Raw genomic sequence first — 25,194 nt, forward strand, 5'->3', positions numbered from 1 at the left:
TTACGAACATCTAATAACTTCTGCTACGTATTACTTAACGATGAAAATATAAATTCGGTTGATTTACTTAGTTATTTTATAACTTGTTTCCGGGCAATAAAAACATATCAGCTATTACAATAAACAAGCAGTTAAAGTGATTTCTAAAATATTAAAACATACATAGCCAAAAAGCGTCTACTTGATTCAAACGAATTATTTAAAGTTTCTTCTTTGAAATTATATCTTGTTATTAACTGATCCAGGTTTCACAATCAATTTATTTTTAGAACACGTGAACTAATAATTCGTGTGTTCTTTTATAGAGTTTAAGATTATAACACAATGTTGACCGCTGTAGCCCTTTTTTTTACACTCCTACCTTTTATTTCTGTTTGTATTGTTCACACATTGTTGTCAATATAATAAAATCTTAAGCGGCTGTCAAACAAGTGCGAGGTTTAGCTAGCTATGAACAAGGTTTAAGCTAATATTTTTACATACAGGAATTCTTGTACTAGTCCGGAATATAACAGTTGTTTCTCCATTCGTTTGATGTGTTTTAGCTTTTTTTTTATTTTGCCATACGTTTTGATCACACAGGGTTGAAAATATGCTATAGCTCTCTCTATGCGACTGCCAACAAGAACAATGTTTAGCTAGCTATAAATCTAGGTTAATACCATCCTTTTATACATATGAAAATACCAGTACAAAGTCAGGAATATGACAGGTGTTTCCTTTTCGTTATATGCATTTGAGCTTTCTATTATATCATATGATAAGGGATTTTCCGATTTGCGTTTCCTTGGAGTTTGTTATTTTGTTATTTCTCTTTTAAGTAGTTGTTTGTGATATCAATAAGGAGTTCTATTAGATATTCTCCTAACGCTTGTTGAACTGAAGATGTCCTTTCTAAATTGATGCACATTCTACATCTCATTTATGCATAATACACCTGCTTTTTCGGAAAACTAAATTGAGAACAGTTTTATAACTTTGCGTCTACACCTCAAACTTTGGATACATGACAAGACATAAGTCATTAACATAAATGCACTCTTTCATTGCGCAATAACGACAAACAAAATATTATTCATGATTAATAAAATATGCCATACCTGTGAAAACATTAACAAATTCAAAAGTTATTTCTTATTACAATACTGAACACTTCTATGTCAGAACAAGTAAAATACAAGAAAATGTTAATTAATGGCACCTGAACTGGAGTGTCGAAAGTGAATACTCGAATACTTGACTATCTCACAACTATTTCAAGCATTCTTTACAACCTTGTGCGTTATTTTCAAGCATCTATTTGTATTCACCATAACATAAAACTAAGGCTGTTAAGAGCGTTTCAGTAGCACTTCATCATCATAAAAGTTTTAAAAGTATTTTTTCGTGTCATCCTATTTCAAAAGCAAGAGTCTTAAGTGCTATACATTTGGAAATTCTGCATGCTCAAATTAAAACTGTGTTCCATCGAAGATTTATGCACGATACAGTCTGACCAATCCATTTTACCTGATTATTTTCATTCCTTGGTATAAGCCAAAAAATATTTATTTGTATCGAAATAGTTAGTTATTATGTTCTGTGTTTTATTTTTTTATGTTTCTGCATTTACGACGGTTGTCATCAAATTTTCCGTTTCAATGTATGTTAACGTTTGATTTTTGTGACAAATATAAACTTTGTTATTTTGTTGTTCCTCTTAAAATTGATTTGTTTTCCTCAGTTTTAGATTGAAAGCCGTATTTGTTTGTTTTCGCTTAATCGATTTATGACTATTGAACAACGGTATACTACTGTTGCTTTTATTTACACTTTTGTGTTTTATCAGTTTTCATTATAATACTTTGATGTGTCGACATTTTCTGTCTCTACATGTAGGTGTTAATTTTTTAACTGTTTTGACATTTAAATTGGTGTATTACCTTTCATATTGAGGAATTTTGCCATTTTATTTTTTACTGTTTTGACATCTAAATTATGTTTTACCTTTCATATTTAGAAGAAATGCCATTTTATTTTTGTTTTGAAAAAAACCCATCTCAACATGGGCATTGTTTGTGTACTGTTTCTTAAAATTTGGCGGATGATTTGAAATATCTAGAGAGTTATGTATTATAACAGTATATGTTTGTATCAATTATCCAATAGGTAATACAAAATATATATAGTACGAACTTTAGTATTTGTGGTAGATAATTTGATAACTAAAGCTTATTTACTCTTTCATTTGTGAATTTAACGTTTATCTTCGGCTCAACCTTGAATGAAAACAAATTACAATCATAACTTTAAATGATAAAACTTTTCAAGATATATTTAACTGGATTTTGAGTTACTCCTATTTGTAGAACTTTTACTTTTCTTTAAATAATCTGTGCGTTTATTAACACAATCATGATAATGTGAAGTTTCTAAGCTTAGCAGATGCGGACCCTATCAACACAGCTTGTCTTACACCTTTTAGAATTTATCACAGTTGTTGTTATCTTACCTGGGTTGTATATTTGTAAAAGATTTATAAGATTTGAACACAAGTAAACATATGTTGCCTAACATTTATTTAAAAAAAAAAAAAGAACACAATTGTACATCAAACTTGACAATGGTAGATGAGTAAGTAATTAAATTCCATGGATTTAAAATGTTAAACCTAAAATTATACAGGTAGTCAACATAGACGTTGTTAAAATGATTACAACTATCAGATACAAGACTTCTGTTCGGTACTCATCTTTAAATAACATCAACAGAAAAAACTCAGTTCGTACGTTCTAACAGAATGATGATGTTACTAAAGTAATGGTTAAGTGTAATGAAATAATTACTTATTCTGCAAATATCGTTTAGATTAAGCCATGCACGAGCATGTTTTTTTTCAAACAGTCTTGCTGCACATTAAATTAAGAACACTTTTCTAAATACCTGGGCAAAGTTTTGTAACAATTAGCGTGCGACCTGTGTTAAATATATTATTAATGTGCAATTTCTATGTACATATCACCTTTTAGTCGTCATTGTAAATGTTATCTAAAAGGTGTAATATGTTAGAGATAATTGGATTTCAGGTAATATACTTTAGTCGTTAAGAAGCGTTTTTGGTGTAATTGCTTTTTCTATAACTTGTGCAATTCGGAGATAGGATTGCATTTAATAAGATACGAAGAACAATCATGTATTGTCAACTGATCAATGTTCATTCAAAGAAAAAGACGGTTTGTTTTAAACACACTTACCTAATACAACAGGGGGAGGTGATGCAAAAAAAAATAATACTCCATGGACAATTTAAAACAGAGAGTATCGAAATTCTTATATCAACTAAAGACCAACAATAACTTGAGATTTAACAACACAAACAAAAAAAATCCCGGTATTTTCAAGTAAGAATATGATGACTTCTTATTCAGTAATGTCAACTTTGAGGCAGTCGTGATTGTTTCTACAATTTAAAAATTAGACGAGCATAACTAAAGTCTTTTTAGGAATGCAAAAAAAAAAGATCCAACTCTTATATGTATTACATATATTGGCAATTCGTTTATTGTCAACCTTAAAAATAATAACAATCAACATGAAAATCTCTTTTGATTAAACTTTTTAATTTAGGATTTTTGGTTTAATATTGCTAATCGAAGCATTAAAACCTTCACCTCACAACTGGAACTCTCTCTGTATATGAATCAAAATTCTCAAACTACCTTAACAAATAATATATTGGTTAATCTCCTTAACCAATAAGGTCCTTGTTCTCTTGTGCACTTTTCGTTCATGTTTTTGGTGGAACATAATTGATAGGCAGGCACAATGCCATTTTAATTTCACTTCAATGTGTTCCTGTTTATTCTTTGGTATACTGCCGTCTTATTTCAATTTACTTGTTTCTGTTTCTATGTCTGTTGTTTTTCACTTTTGTAATATACACTATATGTTTAACTGTCGCCAAACACTCACATTTTGGTTTGAATTTTAGATTAATGTACTTATTTGCGTTATTAAGATATGTGTTACAATTTCAATCAATGCACTTTTATTTATATTTTTTTTTTTTATAGTTTAAGTTAAATCGGTAAACTAATATTTCGTAGTGCATTTCTTTTAGAACATAAATGAAAATAAAAAAAATCTCACATGCGCTTTCTCAACGAAACTGTTACAGTGTGTTGTACTGCATTTGGGACAAATTATAACAAAATTATAGAAAACTTCATCGGCTCCAACTCAAAATATGGACAATTTTATGTTAAGGGCTTCTTGAAATCTTTAGACAGCTTCCGAAGTGCTAATTTTTAACCTTTTTCAGCTGGACCAAATCACTACTTCCCTTAAAAATTCTGGACCCAATTTCTTTTACAGTGTAATTTCATCCCCCTACTTGCAATTTGAAGCATTAAACATGGAGAAATAAATTTGGAAGGGGTATAAAAATTAATGGCAAGTAACCCACTGTCAACACTAGGGACTATATTTGTAACAAAGGGACGACAATGGGGGTCTCGTACCATTACATTAATATAACCGCCCTGTTTGTCTAGAGAGAAACAAACAAGAGAAGAACTAAAGATATCAAAGATATATATTAGATGACTTAACACCATGCTGTTAATTGATTTCCGAAATATTTTACGGATAAATTTTTTCAGAAGAAAAAAAAGTATATTGTCAACTATCTAAGAAAAGGAAGCTTCCAGGTCTATTTTCTCTTGGGTTTTATTTACTACCCAGGATAATTTTTGTCCTTCAACGTTCTAATAACCCTTCTTTATACTCAAACTAATTTGGTACAAGTAGAAAGATATTAGCTTAAGTATTTCTATTTAGCAGATATTTACATACTATGTCAAGACGTACGCATCGATAATGTACGGTAATTGATAAATATGCCTTGATGTTTTACCGCTGTATAATCTGACAATTACTAATGTAAACACAACAACTGACACATATTGTCAAAAACATCTGCGAGGATTTTTCATATTTTCTCAATATTTGACTTTGTCTGACGTAATATAAATTGAGTTTCGATTTCTGCAAATTTTTGACGTTTTGACGCATGCTACAATGTCATCGGGTTAGACAACTAACTAATCAGTTTGTCATATTTACCATTGACTAAGATATTTATCAATGTCTAACAAAGCTGTCCCTCGAATACGAAATAACGAATAGCAAATATCAGTCCCATAAGGAGATCTGCAGTCGCATTATGTAATGGTTTATCGCCTTCATTACAAAATGTAAAAAGGCTATTGATGTTGTTAAATATTTTATATTTTTTTGGTTATAACATATAAATATATCATTTGTACTAAAACCTACATTAATTCAGTTAGAAGTCAATCTATCCAAAGTATATGAAATGTCAATTGATACGGTGTGCAAAATGAATATATCAATTTTGTTGTTTCCTTAAAATTACATATTATATTTTAAAAATTTTGATGTTTTTGAAAAATATGCATTATAGGTCACGTTTTCTCCTCCTTCAAATTAATGTGGCTAGATGGACAATGTGTATACTTAATTTAACATTAACATATGAAACTAGTGACTTCCATAAATGCGCTTTCTCATATGAAAAAATTATGAAAATTTATTTCGATTTATATTTTGTGTGTGTATGTGTTTGTCTTATCGGTGTTCATATTTGTATGTCTAGAGACAAACACCTGTTGGATCAATTCTGTTCGTGTATTGTTGAGTTTTGAATTAGCATTTGCCGTTTATAAAGTCTCTTATGAAAAAACGTGAATGACTGAAATAAACTCGTCATAGATACCAGGACTAAATTTAGTATATACGACAGACACGCGTTTCGGATTCGAGCGTCACTGATGAGTCTTTTGTAGACGAAACGCGCGTCTGGCGTATATACTAAATTAAGTCCTGGTTTCTATGATGGGTTTATTCGTCTACTAATGACTCATCAGTGACGCTCGAATCCAAAAAAAATTTAAAATGTCAAATAACGTACGAAGTTGAACAGCATTGAGACCAAAATTCCTAAAAGTTTGAGACACTTGTCTCATCTAATAACAAAAGTATCATGCGTAATATACAAGACATTTTTAGTTTTATCAGAAATAGCTTTTCAGTGTATTATATAACACTTATTCTTGCATTTATCATAAACTGCTTTAATCAATCAATATGTTTGTAAGGATAATCAAATCATAATATTTCTACACGAATGTGGAATTTTTCTAATTAGTTTGCACTAACAGCTTTCTATTATTCCTTCATTTTCGCAGTGAGTTGTACGATAGCTCATTAACTGTATGAGGAACAGACTAATACGTCCATGTAATCATTCCAAACGTTTTTTATTATAAAGTACCATGTCTACGTCAAACAAATCCAGGAGGAAAAGATTTTTTTTTCTTTAATTGTTAAGATTTGGAAAAAATTTCGTAACGAAACATCTAAATGTCATTAGAAAGAAACATTTATAAATGATTTCTTTATAATCGTTAAACATTAGCCTCAAATAATAAAAATGACTTTACCATAGGGAAAACACTGGCAGCTTACCTTTTTTAATCTAGTTATCTCTGCTTCGTGTATGAGCTATGTCTTGTCAGAAGTATAGAAAAGGAAACAAAAAAGTCGTTCCAGGCTGTCAGTTTGATTTCTTGTTTTCTCGAAGATGGAAATTATCTTTCCAGTGTAATCTCTTTAATGTTTCAGAACATAATGAACAAAATTTAAACATTTTAAATTCTGCTTCCGTGAATTCTGAATTTCTATTTGTATTGCCACCAGCCATCTTTAAGCTTACAGTATAACTCAAAGATAAATTAAAACAGGAAAGTCCTTACAAATGACAAAAGTGAGCCACCCAAAAATATATAAAAAGTTGATGTATCAATATTTGGCATCCATCAGCAAAAACATGTTTAAACACAACTGACTTCAAAATTTTAAACGTACATATAGAATAATTCAAAACAAACGTTAACCAAAAAGACGTAGCAGGGAGTAAATCGGCAAGGTCGTCAATAGCAATATTTTGAGTATATTATTATTATATGCATTGGACAAGATTAGAAAAGATTGTTTTGTTAATGGAAAAAAATCATCAAAATAACTGTTCTAGTATATGAAATTAATTAATCAAGATTACTTTGTCTTCTTGATGTTCTGAAGTGGTTGAAGAAAATGTCGTTATTATGATATTTTTTTTCAAAGTTGTTATTTTACAATACACAGCAAATCACCTTGCTTTTAACACTAACTATTTTGTTTTCACAATATTTGTAGCATATACTATTGTATTATACACGAACAAACCTGGTTCTTGATATAATAGCCCAATAACAGCAGAATACCACGGTTTCCTTATCTAACTGTGCTTTTATTTACTTAACGCCTACGTCTTTAGACCTATTCTGAATTATAAACCATTAAGAAGATTATAAAACAAAGTGAATAGTGAGAATGAAATTTAAAAACAACCGTTAAAACACATTAGATAGTACATAAAACTTTTTTTCGAAGCTAAACATCGAGCTTAAAATCACAATGGTTTCGCGTGACCTAGATTTGTACTATTTTTTAAGACGACAAATTTCTGAGTCACATCTGTTACAATAAAGATATAATGGTATGACAGAATTTGGGTATTTAACAACGAGATTTTGATACATGGATTTGCTGTATATTATTGACGACTACTTTAATATTGTTTAATTGAAGTAATACAGACACTGATAGTCTTTGATTACTCTAATTATTTCATAGGATGGAGGGGACAGTAGTATACCGCTGTTCAAAACTCATAAAGACGTACATATGCAAAATGTATGCAACTATTTCTTTTCCCTCTCTTCAGTGATACCAGGTATAGATATTTCCTATTGACCTTTCTGTCTTATACCCACCACTTTTATTCCCCTTTAAAAGTGTCCTGTACCAAGTCAGGAAGATGGCCATTGTTATAATATTGTTCGTTTCTGTGTGTGTGTTGCATTTTAACGTTGAGTCGTTTCTGTTTTCTCTTATTTTTGAAATAAGACGTGGCACGGTACTTGTCTATCCCATATTCATGTATTTGGTTTTGATGTTATATTTGTTATTCTCGTGGTGTATTGTCTGTTGCTTGGTCCGTTTCTGTGTGCTGTTGCGTTTCGGTGTTGTGTCGTTGTTCTCCTCTTATATTTAATGCGTTTCCCTCGGTTTTGGTTTGTTGCCCCGATTTTGTTTTTTGTCCATGGATTTATGGGTTTTTAACAGCGGTATACTACTGTTGCCTTTATTTATACAATTGTTCATTTTCTAAATTTAAACTCGTCAGCTTCTAATTGATTGGTCAAATTAAATCAGCTAGTAACATTTTTGGTTACTGTTCAATTATTGTACTAATGATCGGAACAAATTATACAGCAGAAATCCTGGTAAGTAATTAACACTCGAATGTGTCTGTTGCTAATTACAAAATAACCATGAGTGTTTTACAAGGTCAAAATTTATCCTCCAAAGAGCAAAGCGAAAGAGATATAGCAATGTCCCTTATTTCGCCTAAAGGGTCATAATCGGTTAATTGTATAATATGTAAGTTTTATATATTGCGTTTGGTTGAAGAGGTTATTGTATCTGCGTTCTCGCCTTTGGATCAATTCTACTATTTTGAAGAATACTATATATATGAAACTCCTTTGAGGTTGTGAATTTAATCTGTTGCTATATAATAGCATTAGTTGTACCAATTCTATGCTCAAGGCCAAACAAAAATAAATGAAAATCCAAAATTGATAATTTCATTTTGAGGGACATAAACTTCTTCTTCAATTCCGATTCCATGGCATAAACAAATGACCAAAGTAACAACTAAGTTAATGGTCCAAATGATAAGCCATCATTACGGTTTACCACATAAAAGTAATACAATTTTTATTTTTCTAAAGATGAGAATGAAACAATTGTGCATATTGAGTTGTTGGTCGAATATCTTATTCCCAAAACGGTTTGCCCTGATAATTGCCAATTTATAACATAATCATCCATAATAACCAATGTCTAAGTGATTGAAGGAAACGTATGCCTTTTAGCTATCTATTTTGAATATAACACTTGATAAAAAAAAAATGAAGTATTAACATAGTTTGATTTTAAAATGTTTATTTCCTTTATATAATTACACATAATTAATAATCGATAATCAATTTTAATGATAAATTACTTTTATCTTTTGTCCGGATGTTTACTTGAATGATATTTGTTTTCTAATGACTTTAATTCGATTATTCACACGTTTTTTTCCGATTGGGGTTACTTATCTGTTTATCAGGTCGTCGATCACACAAATAGTAGCAAACAAAAGTAAAAAGAAAAAATACAACATGCATTGTTATTATTATGGTCCCCTTCATATAGAGTTTGTTATTTTGTTACTTTAATGTTTTTTTAATCCCGATCGTTATACAATTATTTATTAATAGTTATCAAAGGTACGAGAATTAGAATTTAATACACCAGACGCGCATTTAGTCTACATAAGACTCATCAGTGACGCTCATAACAAAATAGTTATAAAGCCAAACAAGTATGAAATTGAAGAGCAACAAATTGTGCCAAATACGGCTAAGGTAATCTATGCATCGGATAAGAAAATCCTTAGTTTTTCAAAAATTTAGTTAGTACGTTAAGTCTATTTCTCTAGTTTTGATCCAATAATAGATAACTATTAATTTCTTTTTCAGTATTGTCCGTTGTAGCCAGTGTGTTGTCCTTGACATTGATAGCCTATGACCGTTTCTTTGGTATAGTATTTGCATTGAAAGCTCATATGACTGACAGGAGGGCACGAACGTCATTGATTCTTATTTGGTTATCCTCAGCATTGATTGCTTGTCCAACTTTAATCTACAGACAACTTAAAGTACGTGTTTGGAAGGATCATACAGAACGTTGGTGTGACGATGACTGGCCCGTGTCTATTGGCTCTGACAACAATATAACAACACATTCAATACCATCACGGACTGCATATTATGCCACTGTATCTGTTGTTTTGTACTTTATACCAATGATTGTAATGACACTCGCCTATTCTCGTATAATAATGAAATTATGGATGAGTGCGATACCAGTAGAAAAAATGGATAAAAGAGTTGAAGCCCAAGCTAGGGCAAGAAAGAAGGTATATAAAGTAGGGTAATCAATAATAATAACATACTTTTTTATTCATCGATAAAAGAGTTGAACCCCAAGCCAGGACAATAGAGTTCAAATAACATCATGTTTTGGTCGTTTAAATCTTTTTCGTTTGAAATTATGTTTTGGCACATGTTTAGTAGACGTTTAGTAATTAGATGGTAGTTATATCTTATATTTTCCAAGTTATTACATGTACATAAGTCTTTAAATATATGTGATAACTGATTACCTATCTTGTTAAACCTGCTTTACGAAATCAACATGAATATTAATTGAATAAGTGTAAGATATCTTCTTACTTGATTATAATAATGCAAATCAAAATGAAAGAAAAAACCTACAAACATTATCTAACCAAAAGGAAACAGATGTAACTCAAAACCAAAAACTGAGGGTAAACTAACAGTTGACAATTATCTGATAAACATGTTATTCGATATTCAGTTGAAAATCTTCTGTTTGAAGATATGAGTATGCTACATATTCGCTTAGACCGAATCATTGAAAAGTAAGATCAACTTTAGAACATTTCTTTTGATCTTGTGGGCATTTCGGTCTTTATTTAAACAGGGTCCTTATTCAGTTTTAGTTTGTAACGTGAATTCGTTTATGTTTAATCGAATTATGACTATTGAACAATGTAATGATACTGTTCCTTTTATTTATATCACATAATCATGTACTCGTCATGACATTGGGGAAATGTATGCTTCTTGATATTTAGCATCTACTCATCATCATCTAATATGTAAAACTAATTGTCTATTGATGTGCACAGATACTTTTGTCAGTAAAACTACATGCCCCAGGAAAGAAAATGCCTTGTTTAATCGAATAGTCGTGCCTATCTAAATTCGAAAAGATAATTACCGTTTTTTTTTAATTTTTAAATTATGATAATCATCTGAATATCTTTTCTTCATGTCCAGGAAATGTAATGTCTTGATATTTAAAACAAGATATGTTATGATAACTCGCTTTCTCATCGTCATCCTCTCCTATTAAAAAGTAATATCATCGTGTTACTGTCTTTCTTGGATTGCGTCCTTGATTTGTTCTTATTTTTATAAACCTTTATCGTAAACAGTATTATTAACTTTGTGTTCATTGAAACCACCAATCTTTCAGTACCAACCAAAATGGTAATTATTTAGATTTCATTTGTAGCACGTTTAATTCTCTTCTGTTGACCTGCGGCTCAACATTACAGTTATATTTTTTAATTGTTGAATATTTGTTATGTTCGTCTGTGTTGGTGACGTTCGTTGAAAAGAGTAACTTTCTACTATTTCAGATTGCTTGTGCATTGATTACATTACGGTATAGGAAATATTCTCTCGATACGTTACCTCTTTGTACCTTTTAATTATTATTATGTGGAATGATCTACTTATGTTTACGTTCTTAACTATCTTTAAAAAAAAATTCCAATGAAGTTTTAAGAATATTTTTTAGTGTTGCATTTTGAAAAATAAAAATATGCGTTTGTGTTGAATTTGATGATACTGATGTCATGTTGAAAAGGCTTTATAAAAGAAGAACAATCAGAGTTTTAACAACATGATTAATAACATAGATGACTTTACGATCATTTCCCATGCATTAAAAAAGATATATTTAATAATAACCAGGATTGCAAAAATAATAATAACATAAAACATCACAGAAATGAATTCATTTTTACTTATTTGTGTGTGTTACTTGTTAATTTATAGTACGTTTCTCTTAATATTTTGAAATGGAAGGAACTTTAATTTGCACTATTAGGGGAATGACATAACATTTAAAATAGCATGTTATCAGATTATATGCAGAACAAATTAGGTGCTTGTTGAAAAAAAAAGGTTGAAAGATCTTGGTTCTTTGCTCTCTCTCTATCGAAAGGAAAACAATATGTTCCCCTCAATATAGTTTCTCTGTTTGTATATTATTTTATTTTTTTTATCATTTTTTAATATCAAATTTTAGTACATTCTCTGAACCATTAAGCAACACTACTAATAAGTATGTACTGTAAATATAAATTGGTGTAAACGACAGCCTTACGCCAGGTGTTGTGAAATTTTATGAGCCTGCGTATTTAATTAATAATTTTGAAATATTTGGTGTTAAAAACAGCATCAGAAAAGTCGTTCGCAATTAACGTAAGATTCTGCTTCCAATTTTGATAATTAAAACTTCCTATATACTCTACAATAATATCAGTAATTATTGCTAGGTAATTATGATTTAGTCAACAACAGGTGCTCCCTGTCAATCAAACGTCATAGTTTCAGCTTGTATGATTTCCGTGGTATATCAATGTTTACCATATGTTTCCGTGGGAGATATACACTTGTCAGACAATTACATAAGTACTGACGTCAAATTCAATAGTTATTTAGCTCTTCCTGGTGGCTAGTGACAAACCCATCTGCCCAGTGAATAGTTTGAATACACCTCTAATAATAACTAGCGTTCGGTGGTAAATCTCAATCAATAATTTGTGATTCATTGACGTTTTAAATTATTAAAACCAAGACACATCTAAGCATCGGCTGATATTTTGTAATGAGTTTAAAAAACGGAAATAAACCGTGGGTATTTCAAAACGATAAACCCTCGTAACAAAATCATTTTTAGGATTTTCGTGTATACCTAGTATAACAATTATCTGCTAGTTGTAATCCTGGTACCTTTAATAACTAATACAGTAAAACAAACCAAAATCATCGAGATATCGTTCAAATTCAACACGTTTTTTAAATACCAATTGCGACAGTTTTTTTCAGATTATAATATCCGGGAAGGGAGATATGAGTTCATGTAATTTATTGGTACCTTCTTAACCGATACGTTGAATAGTTGGCGAAGTTTGTCGGTTTTGTAGAAGGTTCATGTTAACAACCCGTCAACATGATGTCCGATAGAATGAGCGTGTACTATTAATCACAAATCTACCATTCGGTTCTCAAACTATCTGCTTAGTTTCGGTGTGTATTTGATTGCATCGTTAGATTATATTCCATGTCAAAATGATTGTGTTTTTTCTCTCACTTTCATTGATTTCCACGAAGGTAGTATTTTAATTTAACACATGGTTTAGCGGGTAACACACATTTAGTGTTATCGTCTCGCATTATCGAAAAAAACATGAAAATATGAACATAAATTAAAATAGAACATGCAGAATTATAATAAATGTTCAGATATGTTTTAATGTTATATAATATTAATCGATGCAACTAAGATCAGAAAGTTCATGCCTTCTAGGAAGTGTTTTCCCTTTTTGAACCTTTTCAGAAATTGGACATTTCGTTTTTGATTGATTGTTTTACCTCTAGAAACATGTTTCTTGTTTTGTCATAAATAGTTATCAAAAGTACCAGGATTATAACTCAGTACGCCAGACGCGCGATTCGTCTACATGAGACTCATCAATAACGCTCATAGTTGTAAAGCCAAATAAGTTCAAAGTTGAAGAGCACTGATGATCCAAAATTTCAAAATGTTGTGCCAAAAACGGCTAAGGTAATCAACTTCGAACATCTTTAGTTTTTCGAAAAAAATCAAAGTTTTGTAAACTTGAAATTTATAAATATAAACACATAATTGATATTCATGTCAACACCGAAGTGCTAACTACTGGAATGGTGATACCCTCGGGGACGAAACGTCCACCAGCAGTGGCATCGATCGACCCAGTGGTGTAAATAGTTATCAAAAGTACCAGGGTTATAAATAAGTGTACATAAGACTCATCAGTGATGCTCATACCGAAATAGTTATAAAGCGAAACAAGTACAAAGTTGAAAAGCATTGAGGATCCAATATACAACACAAGTTGTGCCAAATACGGCTACGGTAATCTATTCATGAGACAAGAAAATCCTTAGTTTTTCGAAAAACTCAATTTTTGTAAACAGGAAATTTATAAAAATGAGCAGATAACGCTTTACGTTCTTCAAGTACTTCGCTTTCATACTTCGTTCTTTGCGTTTTAGAAGTTGTGGACGATTCTGACGCACTTTTACCAAAATTGCTTTGTTCTTTTCATCTAGAATGTTCCAAACAATCAGGTCTCAAATGTTACACTTTGTATGATATCCTTCGGTTCATAAAGTTTTTATCTTTGTCGTATTTTGTGTAAATCTCTGTTAAGTATTGGCACCATATGTTACATTTGAACATGATTACAGTCCATTATCAAATGATAACAATGTATAAAAGGATTTGTAGGATATACGTCTGATAACAGGACCATAACAATACAAATAACTGAAAGAAATTTTGAGTTCAACAAACCGTTTTAATTATATGTTAGAAGATTTGATTGCCATGTTTTCGTACATTTTCAGACTGAAGTTTTTAATAAAGCACTGGTATTTATTTTTTAAATATCAATGGTTAAAAAAAGACATAAAATTTGTTTTAACAGGAATTGTCAATGATACTCCATCAACACCAACATCACCTGTTTTCTAATCTTTTACGAAAAAGTATTGAACAATTTGGAAAAGAATTATACCAAATAAAAGATCAATGAAATGAAGTCAGTCCTAAAATGCTATTTATTCAAATTTCTCCTATTTCAAGGTGGCTAAACAAAACAATTATTAAACGTAATAAGGTTTTATTTATTTAGATATTTTCAAAGCTTTCAGCTATTTTCTAAGTTGATTATTTGTATAAACAGATGAAGTCTATAAAGAATATGTTCACACATTTACATATCCTTTCATGTCGATAGTGTTTTGTATAAACATAGCCGTAAAGCTTTATTTAACAGGCAAATCAATACACAAGTAAATGTAAGAATAATAGTATATGGAAATGCATGTAAAGTGACTTTATTTAATTAACGGTAAGTAGATAGGCTCTTTCGTATTTCTCCCACAATTCAATTCTTACTAGTCATGAAAAAGGATAAAAAAAAATCCCGTGGTCTGAATGTCAACGCTCTTACGTTGATTAACATACAAATGTATAACGATTTATCTGTTTTGTATAAATCTGTTTTTGAGGAGTAACAAAAATGTACGTCGTTATGCCTGTAATAACTACGTACTAAAATGTTCCAATTAAACGTTATGGCACAGTTGCCCAAATTATATATTTTATAATGCATAATCAGACATAAATCAGGGTCAGAACTTTTCTGTTCTGAGAAAATTTTAGCAATGGGACAGGATAAACGATTAACCGAAATTTATCTATTTGGACAAGAGTGTGTTGAACCCATGATCTCTTTCGTTCTAACGAATTTATTTGTTTTCTTGTATATATTTTTGTCTTGTGGTTGTGGTTCTTTCTACTTATCAGTTAAAATGATCTACGCTTTTACATTCCGATAAAATTACAAACAAAATGGTTATAATTCTTGAGTAGTCTGCGTCTTTAATGTTGGTTATACAATTTGTTGTGGTGTTGAAATACAATAAAATATGTGTTACCTAACGAGCTCCCTAACATTATTTGTTTATTACAAGTGAGTTTCACATTCTTGCTCTAACGGGTCACACTGTAATGTTTGAATAGCAACCAATGGTTAATTACATAAAGGTTTAATGTTTTCTGTATTTTCGTGTAAGTTCTCATGACAGGGTTTTGTATCGTCACCACTCTGCAGAAGGTTTACTAATACCAAAGTATACAGACCTGAATTATCGTTTTACAAATAGTACAGCTTTGTTTTGGAGAAGCTTATAAACAATAAGATACACATAACTTATTTCCAACGATAGAATTTTGTTATTGTTTTCCAGTTACGTTCAATGTACTTTCCTACGTAGTGTAAGCCATGTATGTATATAGAGTATTGACTTTTTTTCAGGTTATCGTCATGTTAGTTGCTATACTTGTTGTCTTTGCTGTTTGCTGGTTACCATTTCAAATAATATTACTATACAGTGAACTTCGTTCAAATAGAGAAGCGGTAAGTTTTATCATAAGAAAGTGTTATGGAAAGGTTTATGGTACAAAAATGTATTTTGTGTTTATGGTACAAAAATGTATTTTGTATGTGTCTGTTTTGTGTGTTTTGGGGAGGCGCTTAAATTTGTGCAACCTTTCAGTGGGAAAGCTCTCAGATTCATTTCAAAGTACTGCATGCATCAAATGCTAAATAAAAAAAAAGTAAAAAAAAAAGTCCAAAACAAAAAAGCCTTGTTCCGGTAAAAAATAAATTGAGCTTCAAACTGCACTGTATTACAGCGTGTTCATTTTGTGAATCTAATACAAATTGTGTTTATGGCAACTATAACTTATCTCCAGCATGAATTAGTTCAAACTATCAATAATGGAAAGTAACAAAATTGAATTGAATATGTTTTTCTGACAACAAAACACATTGTATAAACTGCATTGGAATATTATTAGTAGGAATGACACGTTCTCAAAGCTATTAATTATCAATATATCACATATATCAGTGATCAAAAGAAACAAGGTACATAGTTTTATTTTTTTAAGAAAGAATATTCTCATTAAAATGCAATACCTGGTTTTTCTTCGCTGATTGATGATTGATATAAAAGGTGCATGATCTAAGCGGTTACATAACTCCCGCTATGAGACAGATGAAAGTAATATCATTGATAGTAGAACATTTTATCGCTAGAATGGGCAATAATACTGCAAGGGTTACTGGTTTATGAATGCATTCGTTTATTTCACTGTGCAGGAAAGTGGTTTGTTGACGTTTCTATGTGATAAATCAACAAACTCACAAATGATATCGTCAATGATAACTCCCATGAGAAATATAAACTGGTTATTATTCAAAGCAATTGCAGAGTTCCCAAAAACGGTTGCCTTTTCCATGATGTAACAATAGTCGAACTAGAAAAATCAAGATAACTTGTTGTCACAATTGAATATTGACCCATGATTTAAGATCAAGTGACGTAGAATATGATACAAAAACAATATTTCTGTGTAAATGCAACACAGAACAAAGAGTAATATCTTGATTAGTAGATTCAGAGGATAACTTTTTGAAATATTTATAATACATTATAAGAACAATTTCTGATATCCTGTAATTCGGGATGAGGTAATCAACTTCAATTGTTTATAAATGATCCATTGGTAATTGATTCGAGATAAATATGTTGGACCTTTTAGTTTAGTTTACAGGATCAGTTACTCTTGCAGTGTCCGCAAAATTTGCAGATGTATGTTCAAATACTTTATAATTTTTTTCAGACAAATTCCCATGTTCAATAGCAAACCCACAAGTTCCTACATATTAATCAAACTTTAAAAAAATGATGATCATCGTTTTCTCTCCCACGTAGAACAATGCAGTTTTTACATTTCTTGTAATTGTACTTGTCAGTAACTTACATTAACCGTAAAATCTATGTAAACTTGAAACATAGGTTTATAAATCAATTTGATATTAACCCTTCCATCAGTAATTAACATGTAATCAGGCATGCGGTAGACAATAGAGGATAATTACAGAAACGATGCCTTTATGGGCAAGTCTTGATTATGTGAAGGTCGAGAAACAGAAACAGAAAACCTCAATCAACGCTCCTTCTTCACTAACTTAATTGAGTCAATTTTATTAGTTTAAGCAGATTTTACGTACCTTGAATGGCCTAAAAGGAGTTTTCGATTTTCAAATCAAATCTTCAATGTTAGTTTTTGTAAGCTGTCGATATTTCTTGACACGTTTATAGTACAGATATAGAGACTGTAATCTTCCTTTCACGAAGATGTCGGTTTACAGACAGGGTTAATTTGCCTATAGACATTTTTATTGTGTAGACAAGAATCTGTAAGACATGAATGCACTTTGACTTTATTGAATGCTAAAGAGATAGACTAGGTCAACAATACATCATTTGACCAGGTAATTACATTGTATAAAAGAATAAATATTTTTAACTAAATCTTTCCTCTCAAGGCATTCGATGCGGATATAAGCACTGAATATTTTGTAATCTGTCAATACTTTAATATTCATTATACACATATCAAGTTTCAATTTAAATGTTATATTACCTGACTTATTTATCTTTGTTTTAGCTCGGTGACTGGTACTATGATCTGACATTTGCAGCACGTCTGATGGCGTACTCGAATAGTGCCTTGAATCCTTTAATATATACAGGATTTAACGAAAACTTCAGAAGAGGTATGAACATGTTAAGCTTTGCTTTTACGCGTATAATCTACTAACTACTATGTTCAGGGTTAATTAAGAACTTCAGTAGCAGTAGGGAAAGTAGTAGTTTCTATTCCAGAATTATTCAATGTCACTTTGTTTGTTTTAATCATTGAAATAACAAAACGTACAAGTAAAAATACACAACAAAAATCCTTTGAATGCGAAATTTCATTACAAAAGATGAAAACACAGGGGAAAAAATCATAAACACAATAATCAAAGAACAAATAAGTACCAAATCTTAAAAGACAAAGCCTCCATACACTCAAATATTAACCATTGAACTCTTAGTCAAAATAATCATATAAAGTCATACATACCAGGATTAAAGTTTTAATTTTGCGCCAGACGCGTGTTTCGTCTACAAAATGCTCATCAGTGACGCTCGAATAAATAAAAGGTATCAACGTCAAATGAGATATGAAGTTAAAGAGCATTGAGGACTATAAATTTCTAAAAGTGTTACCAAATACAGCTAATGTGATCTATTCATGAGGTAGGATGTTTTTTTTTTAAATTGAAATATTTGTAAAACGACTGAAGCTTATACACAATTACACTTTCTACGCCTAAGGTAATCTATTCAAAACTTAAAAATAAGAATTCAAATGATTACATCATGTGACAAACTGTAACAAGTATTATTATTCTAAGCCTGAGCCAATGGAACATTACCCTCAAGAAAAGAAAGGTTTGGATTCAACTTGTGGACAATGGGAAGAAATACTTTTAAATGTTTATTTCAAGACCATTTTTGCCATTGATAGTTATGTGTCGTACTAGTGATTTTTTTAAAACTCATCGACGAAATCAAGTGAATTATTTGATAGGACATACTATGTTGTCAATATAAGGAAATTTCACTTCACTGTCATACAAGTAAAAGGTTTGGCTACCTATAAAACCTGGTTAATTAACTATTTTCTCCATAGGGAAATACATTTTCAAAGTCAGGAATATGACAGTTGTTTTCAAATCGTGTTTTTTTTTTTAATTTGTTTATGGACTTACCGTTATGAAAAAACGGCATTTATGATATTTTACTTTCTTCTACATTTTAAAAACAAATTAGTGCTGATGTCTCGAAACAAAACAGTTGTACAATATTTGAAACCGAAAAATTCAAAATATGATGCCAACATAAAAAGTTTTATTTCAATATTATCTTTTGTATTAATGTAGGTATCCAGCGAGTTTGGCACTGTGTGTCATGTAAGGAAAAGCCTAATGTATACAACAATGGCTACTCGTATGGACATTCATATGGATCACATGATGCCGCAACGATGCCAACCTCACTTTAAAGCCGTTTGATTGATACATATATAAGTTGACGATAAGAAAGGATGCAAGGGCAGACTGTTTTACTTAGAAAACAAAAAATCAAAAAGAAGAGTTTTAATGGCACCAACATTTCCTATTTTTAACGTACTAGTAAAAGATAACAGTTCGATTACTATAGCTGTTCATATTTATACGATCCAAATACATTTATTAAGAAATAATATCTAGGATTCAACGTAAATAGTTGTGGGAATTACTGTTTATTGCAATAGTTTGAATATCATTGTTGAGAGAAGAGAGACATGGTCAATTTGATACCATGAACAGAATTAATTAATGAAACTCGGTGCTTGAAAATAAAATCATTATTTTATTTATAACAATTTATGAATGAGTATGCGTGTTGAATTCTACGCAAAAAAACTATAGTTTGTTGTGATACACAACGTTTGTCTCGAATGTGCTCATGTATGACTTGTATATAAATTATGAGTGTAACACTACTTTAGAGAGAGCAGTAAGGTACATAAGAAGGTGTACTACATACAAACTGATGATATGCTACATAAAACGCGAATACAATTGTTTCCGTACTTAGTTCTAACAAAACTCACAAATATTGTAGAACAAGTTTCAGTACTTAGTTTTAACAAAGCTGACAAATATTGTAGAACAAGTTTCAGTACTTATTTCTAGCAAAGCTGACAATTATTGTAGAACAATTTACGTTTGTAAATATAAAAAAAATCAGAGAATACTTGCATCGCTCATGTAAAAAGGATCCTATATTGTTGTTTTGTCAAGTACCATACCTACTTGGTACACAAAACAAACAGATTATAAAAGCTGTTGAATATGAAATATAAATTATCTTTATCAGTAACATGCATAACAAGGACGTTACAGTCATAGAAAGAGAGTTTTCGTAGCAATCGTAACGTTATAAAGAACTGTCAAATTATGTTATGTAATAAAACTTTATTTGTTTATGAAAATTTGTATCCAAAAGATATTCAGTCATAGATAGGAGTCATTTATTTATTTTTTGATGATTTTTTATGTCTTCTAATGACTTCATATGGGACACAAATTGATGTTCCACAATTTACTATACACAAACAGATGTCACTTTATTTTACTTAACACTTAAATCTTTTTCAGTAGAATACCCTAACAAGACGTCCCAGAATTTACCTTATATATCTCAGATGGTTTCATATGGCTATTGCCCTGCTCTGCGTTACTGGTACAATTTTAACATCCTTTTATAGATATGCTTATCAAATTTTGTTATAATCCTTATCACTCTTAGGAGGTCGAACATAAGTTATAACTAGTAAAATAGTTTCTAGCAATAACATTTCTTCAACAATATAGTTTTAGCGCCATTTTGTTTAAATCGTCTATGTTTAATTTTAACATTCGAATCTGTTTATGGTGCGGTATGAAAATCAATTAATCAAACTTGATGGACTGCTGTATATTGGTATTGTTCTCCACTGCACCTTTCCCTCTTGACATATACTCAATTTACTCCCATGAATTATACCCCATTTACTCTATTGGCATACATTCAATACCCACGAGTATTTATATCATTAGAATAATATGTAAATTAAATACCATGTAGCAGGTGACATCTTTAATAGTTGTAATGCGTACATGTATTTATTTTCGCTACCTTTGGATATTATGTCTATTCAAGAAAAATGTGTTATATTATGATTATTCGGGTTATTTTTGGCTTATTCTATTAGCAGAAAATTTAATTCTTACATTTATAAGCAACATGCATGCCTATTTCAAAGTTAAAGAAATTATAAACAGTTAGTTTACGATCCGAGATTTCAAACGATTTAGAAGAGCAACATTTATTTTATTTAGTGTTTGAACTCGTAAATATATATCACATGACACAACCAAATACATGATTTATATCTATGTTTGTTTATATGGTTTCGTAATGTACTTCTGCAAAATTGGGCCTTAGCGCATTTCTCCCTTCGTTCTAAAATGAAGAGAAATATCATTAATTTCACTTATCTAATATAAGTAGGAGGATCACACAAAACATTGCCACCTGATTAAACGCTTACAAACACAATTGTCAGTCATGCATGTGTAAAATATGTAGCATCGAAACATTACATGAAAGTATTTTCCAATAAATTAGATATGTTGTTAAAGAGCAGGTGATAGGCGATATAGCATTTGGCCATCACTTTATTTTATGAGATATTTTGCAGGTCTTGTATATGATTTTGTGCATTTATCTTTCACAGCAAATCATATATCAGCATGACCTAACCTACTTTAATACATGACATATTATTTTAGCAGCTGTTTTGTAATATGTATATGAAATCACATTTTCTATATATTAAACGGTTAATTTATTAATTAACCGTTCAATATAGAAAATATAATTTCATATACATATTATAACGTTTTAAGTAACTAAATGTTTATATGTTTGTCTGCTGAGTATTTCAAACTTAACGTTGACATTTTCCAACATTGTTTCTGAAGACTCAAACTATCAAAATATACGCGTACTAGTACAAGTATTGATAAGAATGTAAAAAAACACATTAATCTGGTCCTATAGGTCCATCTAACTTTAAAATACAAGCTACAATAACGTCTTCTGGTCACACTGCTATAGCCTACCCACCTTTGTAAAATCGAAATAGACGAAAAATATCATTAATTAAAAGAAAGATTCATTCAAACAATCCAATCCAATACAGCTCCAAGTTACAATGAATATTCAAATGGTAAAATAAATAATCCAAACAAATTAAAATGCACAAATGCCGATGTCCCGAACTTTGAAGACACGAACTGAGTAGCCTCAGACTATAAATTGGACAACTTAAGATACAACGAAAATCAAAAATCTTGTCAAACAGAAAATTTATTTATTATAATCATAGAAACAAATATTGAGAAGGAAAACAGTTCTTTTTTGGATATCAAAGACTTTTCTCATTGGTAAATCGATATCGAACATAATCAGCTCGTCGCGTGGACGCTCTTTTACTTCGCGATGACCGATAGGGTATTCCGATGTATTGATGCCACAGAGATTTAACTTTCGTTTTGACTAGTAAACCGATCGTATAAATACACGAACATTTCTTAGTACAAAATAACAATCCGTATCGCTTGTTATGAATTCATTTCTTCAATGAGTACTAAAAAAATGTTTACAACACAAATAAATAAGATGCAAATGTCTTTTGACGTTAGAAATGTGTATTTATCTTTTCTATATTTATAAAAATTTAGATAGTTCAGTTTGAGGACTGGAAAGCAGTTATTTATAAGGGAAATTTTAATGATTTATAGATAAGAGAAGATGGTGCATGAGTTCGAATGAGACAACTTTCCATCAAAGTAATAATGTGTTTAAAGTAAACCATTATATATCAAAGAAGGGCCTTAAACACGGAGCCTTTGCTCACAGCGAACACCACGATATAGAGGAACAAAAACATTACTAGTGTTAAACCATTCAAACAGGAAAACCAACGGTCTAGTTTGTATAAAAAGGGAGATTCAAAAATACAGGTCAGATTTTGTCGAATCAATCTGAACGAGGACAGTATGATTCATTTTTGTCACAAGTTAGTTTCATTGTTATCAATAAAGAAAGTCTTCCATGCGTGCGTTGCGAGCATATCGGATAAATGTTATTTCGGTTCGTTCATTATAAAATTTGCTAAATGTTATGTATGGTGAACAATCATTTTGATACTAAGCTATTTGATTACGGCATTGTTTATTAAACCCTTATTTGAAAAGTTTTGCTTCCAAAACCAATTGAGAAATTTGTAAGATGTTACCTAAAAACAATTTGAATTTCAGCAATGGTCTTAAAACTGCTTATTTACATACAATACTACTAAGAAGTAAAATTTAAAAAAATACGCGAAAACTTTAAAACAGAAAGTCCCTGATCAAATGGTAAAATCAAATGATAAAACACACCAAACGAATCGATAACAACTGTCATATTTCTGACTCGGTACTGGCATTTTCAAATTTTGAAAATGGTGGATTGAACCTGGTTTAATAGCGCTAAACCTCTCACGTGTATGACAGTCTTGTCAAATTCTGTCATATTTAAAACGATGTGTGGAACAAAACAGACATAATAGGTAAAATTGTCAAAATATGGGTTCAGCAGTCAAATATTAATACTAATAAGTTCTAATATTGATATTATAGAAACACCGCTATGATATTTTAAAAGTATCGCATTGATATTAGAAATAATAGCATTTGTATATTTATGTATATGAGAAAAAAAACAGCACTTCAATTTTAACACGGACATATACGTTTGCTTCTAGCAAACTTCTGAATGTATATTTAGACTCAGTTGTTGTTTATCTTTGAACAATAAGTTTCAAATTTGTATTTTCTTAATTTTTCGCTGCCGAAAACAACATTTTCCGCATGGAATGTCTGCATATTTACAATTGATATTAGACAATATCGCTATGTGATATAAGACATTTTTTTATCGATGCGCTTCTTCCATACACTGGAGGTGGCGTAATTTTTCGTATATTCATTCGTAATTTGTGATTTGTTTTTATGTAAACTCGCCAGTGACGGGCAAATAAAGAATAATGAAAGTCTGAAATCAATTACGAAAAAACATCATATATCTGACTTTATAAGCATTTGACCTCTGACTTTAAAATAAATTGGAAACAAATATATTATAAAACACTTATTATATTTTCTATATTATCAACAGGAACAAGCTCAAACCCTAACTATTCCAAATGTAGATTGAAAATAATAAATATCTCCCGCTCGTTTAATAAAAAGTGTTATGCTAAAAAAAAATCTTTCTTGTTATTTCCATTTAAATGACTTAAATGTGAAGAAAATAATCTACCCTAAAACTAGCCCATGATAAACATTTAAAACATTTTAAGACAATAAACTTTACTTTACTTCTAATCCCAATTAAAAAAGAAAATGCTTTATTTGACATTTTTTTTTGTTTTTTTTTGTTTTCTCACTCATTACAAGCATTATATTGCTTACTTGCTGGTTTTGGATACAATAAATGTCAATTGATCAACGAAGAACATGTGACAAACTGCATTTCTATAATTACAAAATAAGACATGGCAACCCTAAAAATCAAGTGGAAATTATTTAAGGTTCAAGTCGTCTCTGAAATATTTACTCACGAAACGGATTGTCCTGAGTAGAATTTAATATTACACAATGTTGCGAGTGCAATATATGTTCTACGAGGGACAATATTCCACAATTCATATCAATAACCTTTTTATTGTATAGCAATATAATATTTGAAAGTAAAGACTGGTTTAAACTAAGATTTTGTCGTTGATGACGTCATGAATTTTAATGATTTATTGCAAGCTTACTTTTGGTTTCTTTCTGTGGGAAATATTATTTTGCTATGCAATAATATAATGCATACGGAACATTCCGAAAAAGTAAAAATTTGTGTTTTGACGGTTCGTGTTACTCAGGATTGGCCTTTATGTGTAAAGTTCCAGTCTATTACATGTTCACCACGTACGGTTTTCGTTTCGTCGATGAAATCA

At 30.4% G+C, this 25,194-nt stretch overlaps 1 protein-coding gene across 1 annotated transcript in view; it reads left to right on the forward strand.

Annotated features, from left to right (window-relative positions):
- The window catches only part of LOC134725726 (tachykinin-like peptides receptor 99D), a 32,656-nt gene extending 12,036 nt beyond the window's left edge, over positions 1 to 20,620 (forward strand). Inside the window, exons 2-5 of the mRNA XM_063589762.1 lie at positions 9,696 to 10,135; positions 15,965 to 16,066; positions 18,169 to 18,277; positions 19,493 to 20,620. Of these exons, the coding sequence (XP_063445832.1) occupies positions 9,696 to 10,135; positions 15,965 to 16,066; positions 18,169 to 18,277; positions 19,493 to 19,614 (773 nt within the window). The 3' untranslated portion in view covers positions 19,615 to 20,620. The remainder of the gene's footprint in view (positions 1 to 9,695; positions 10,136 to 15,964; positions 16,067 to 18,168; positions 18,278 to 19,492) is intronic.
- The last annotated feature ends 4,574 nt before the right edge of the window (positions 20,621 to 25,194 follow it).

This window comes from Mytilus trossulus, chromosome 7 (assembly GCF_036588685.1).
Source record: "Mytilus trossulus isolate FHL-02 chromosome 7, PNRI_Mtr1.1.1.hap1, whole genome shotgun sequence".
Lineage (NCBI taxonomy): Eukaryota > Metazoa > Mollusca > Bivalvia > Mytilida > Mytilidae > Mytilus > Mytilus trossulus.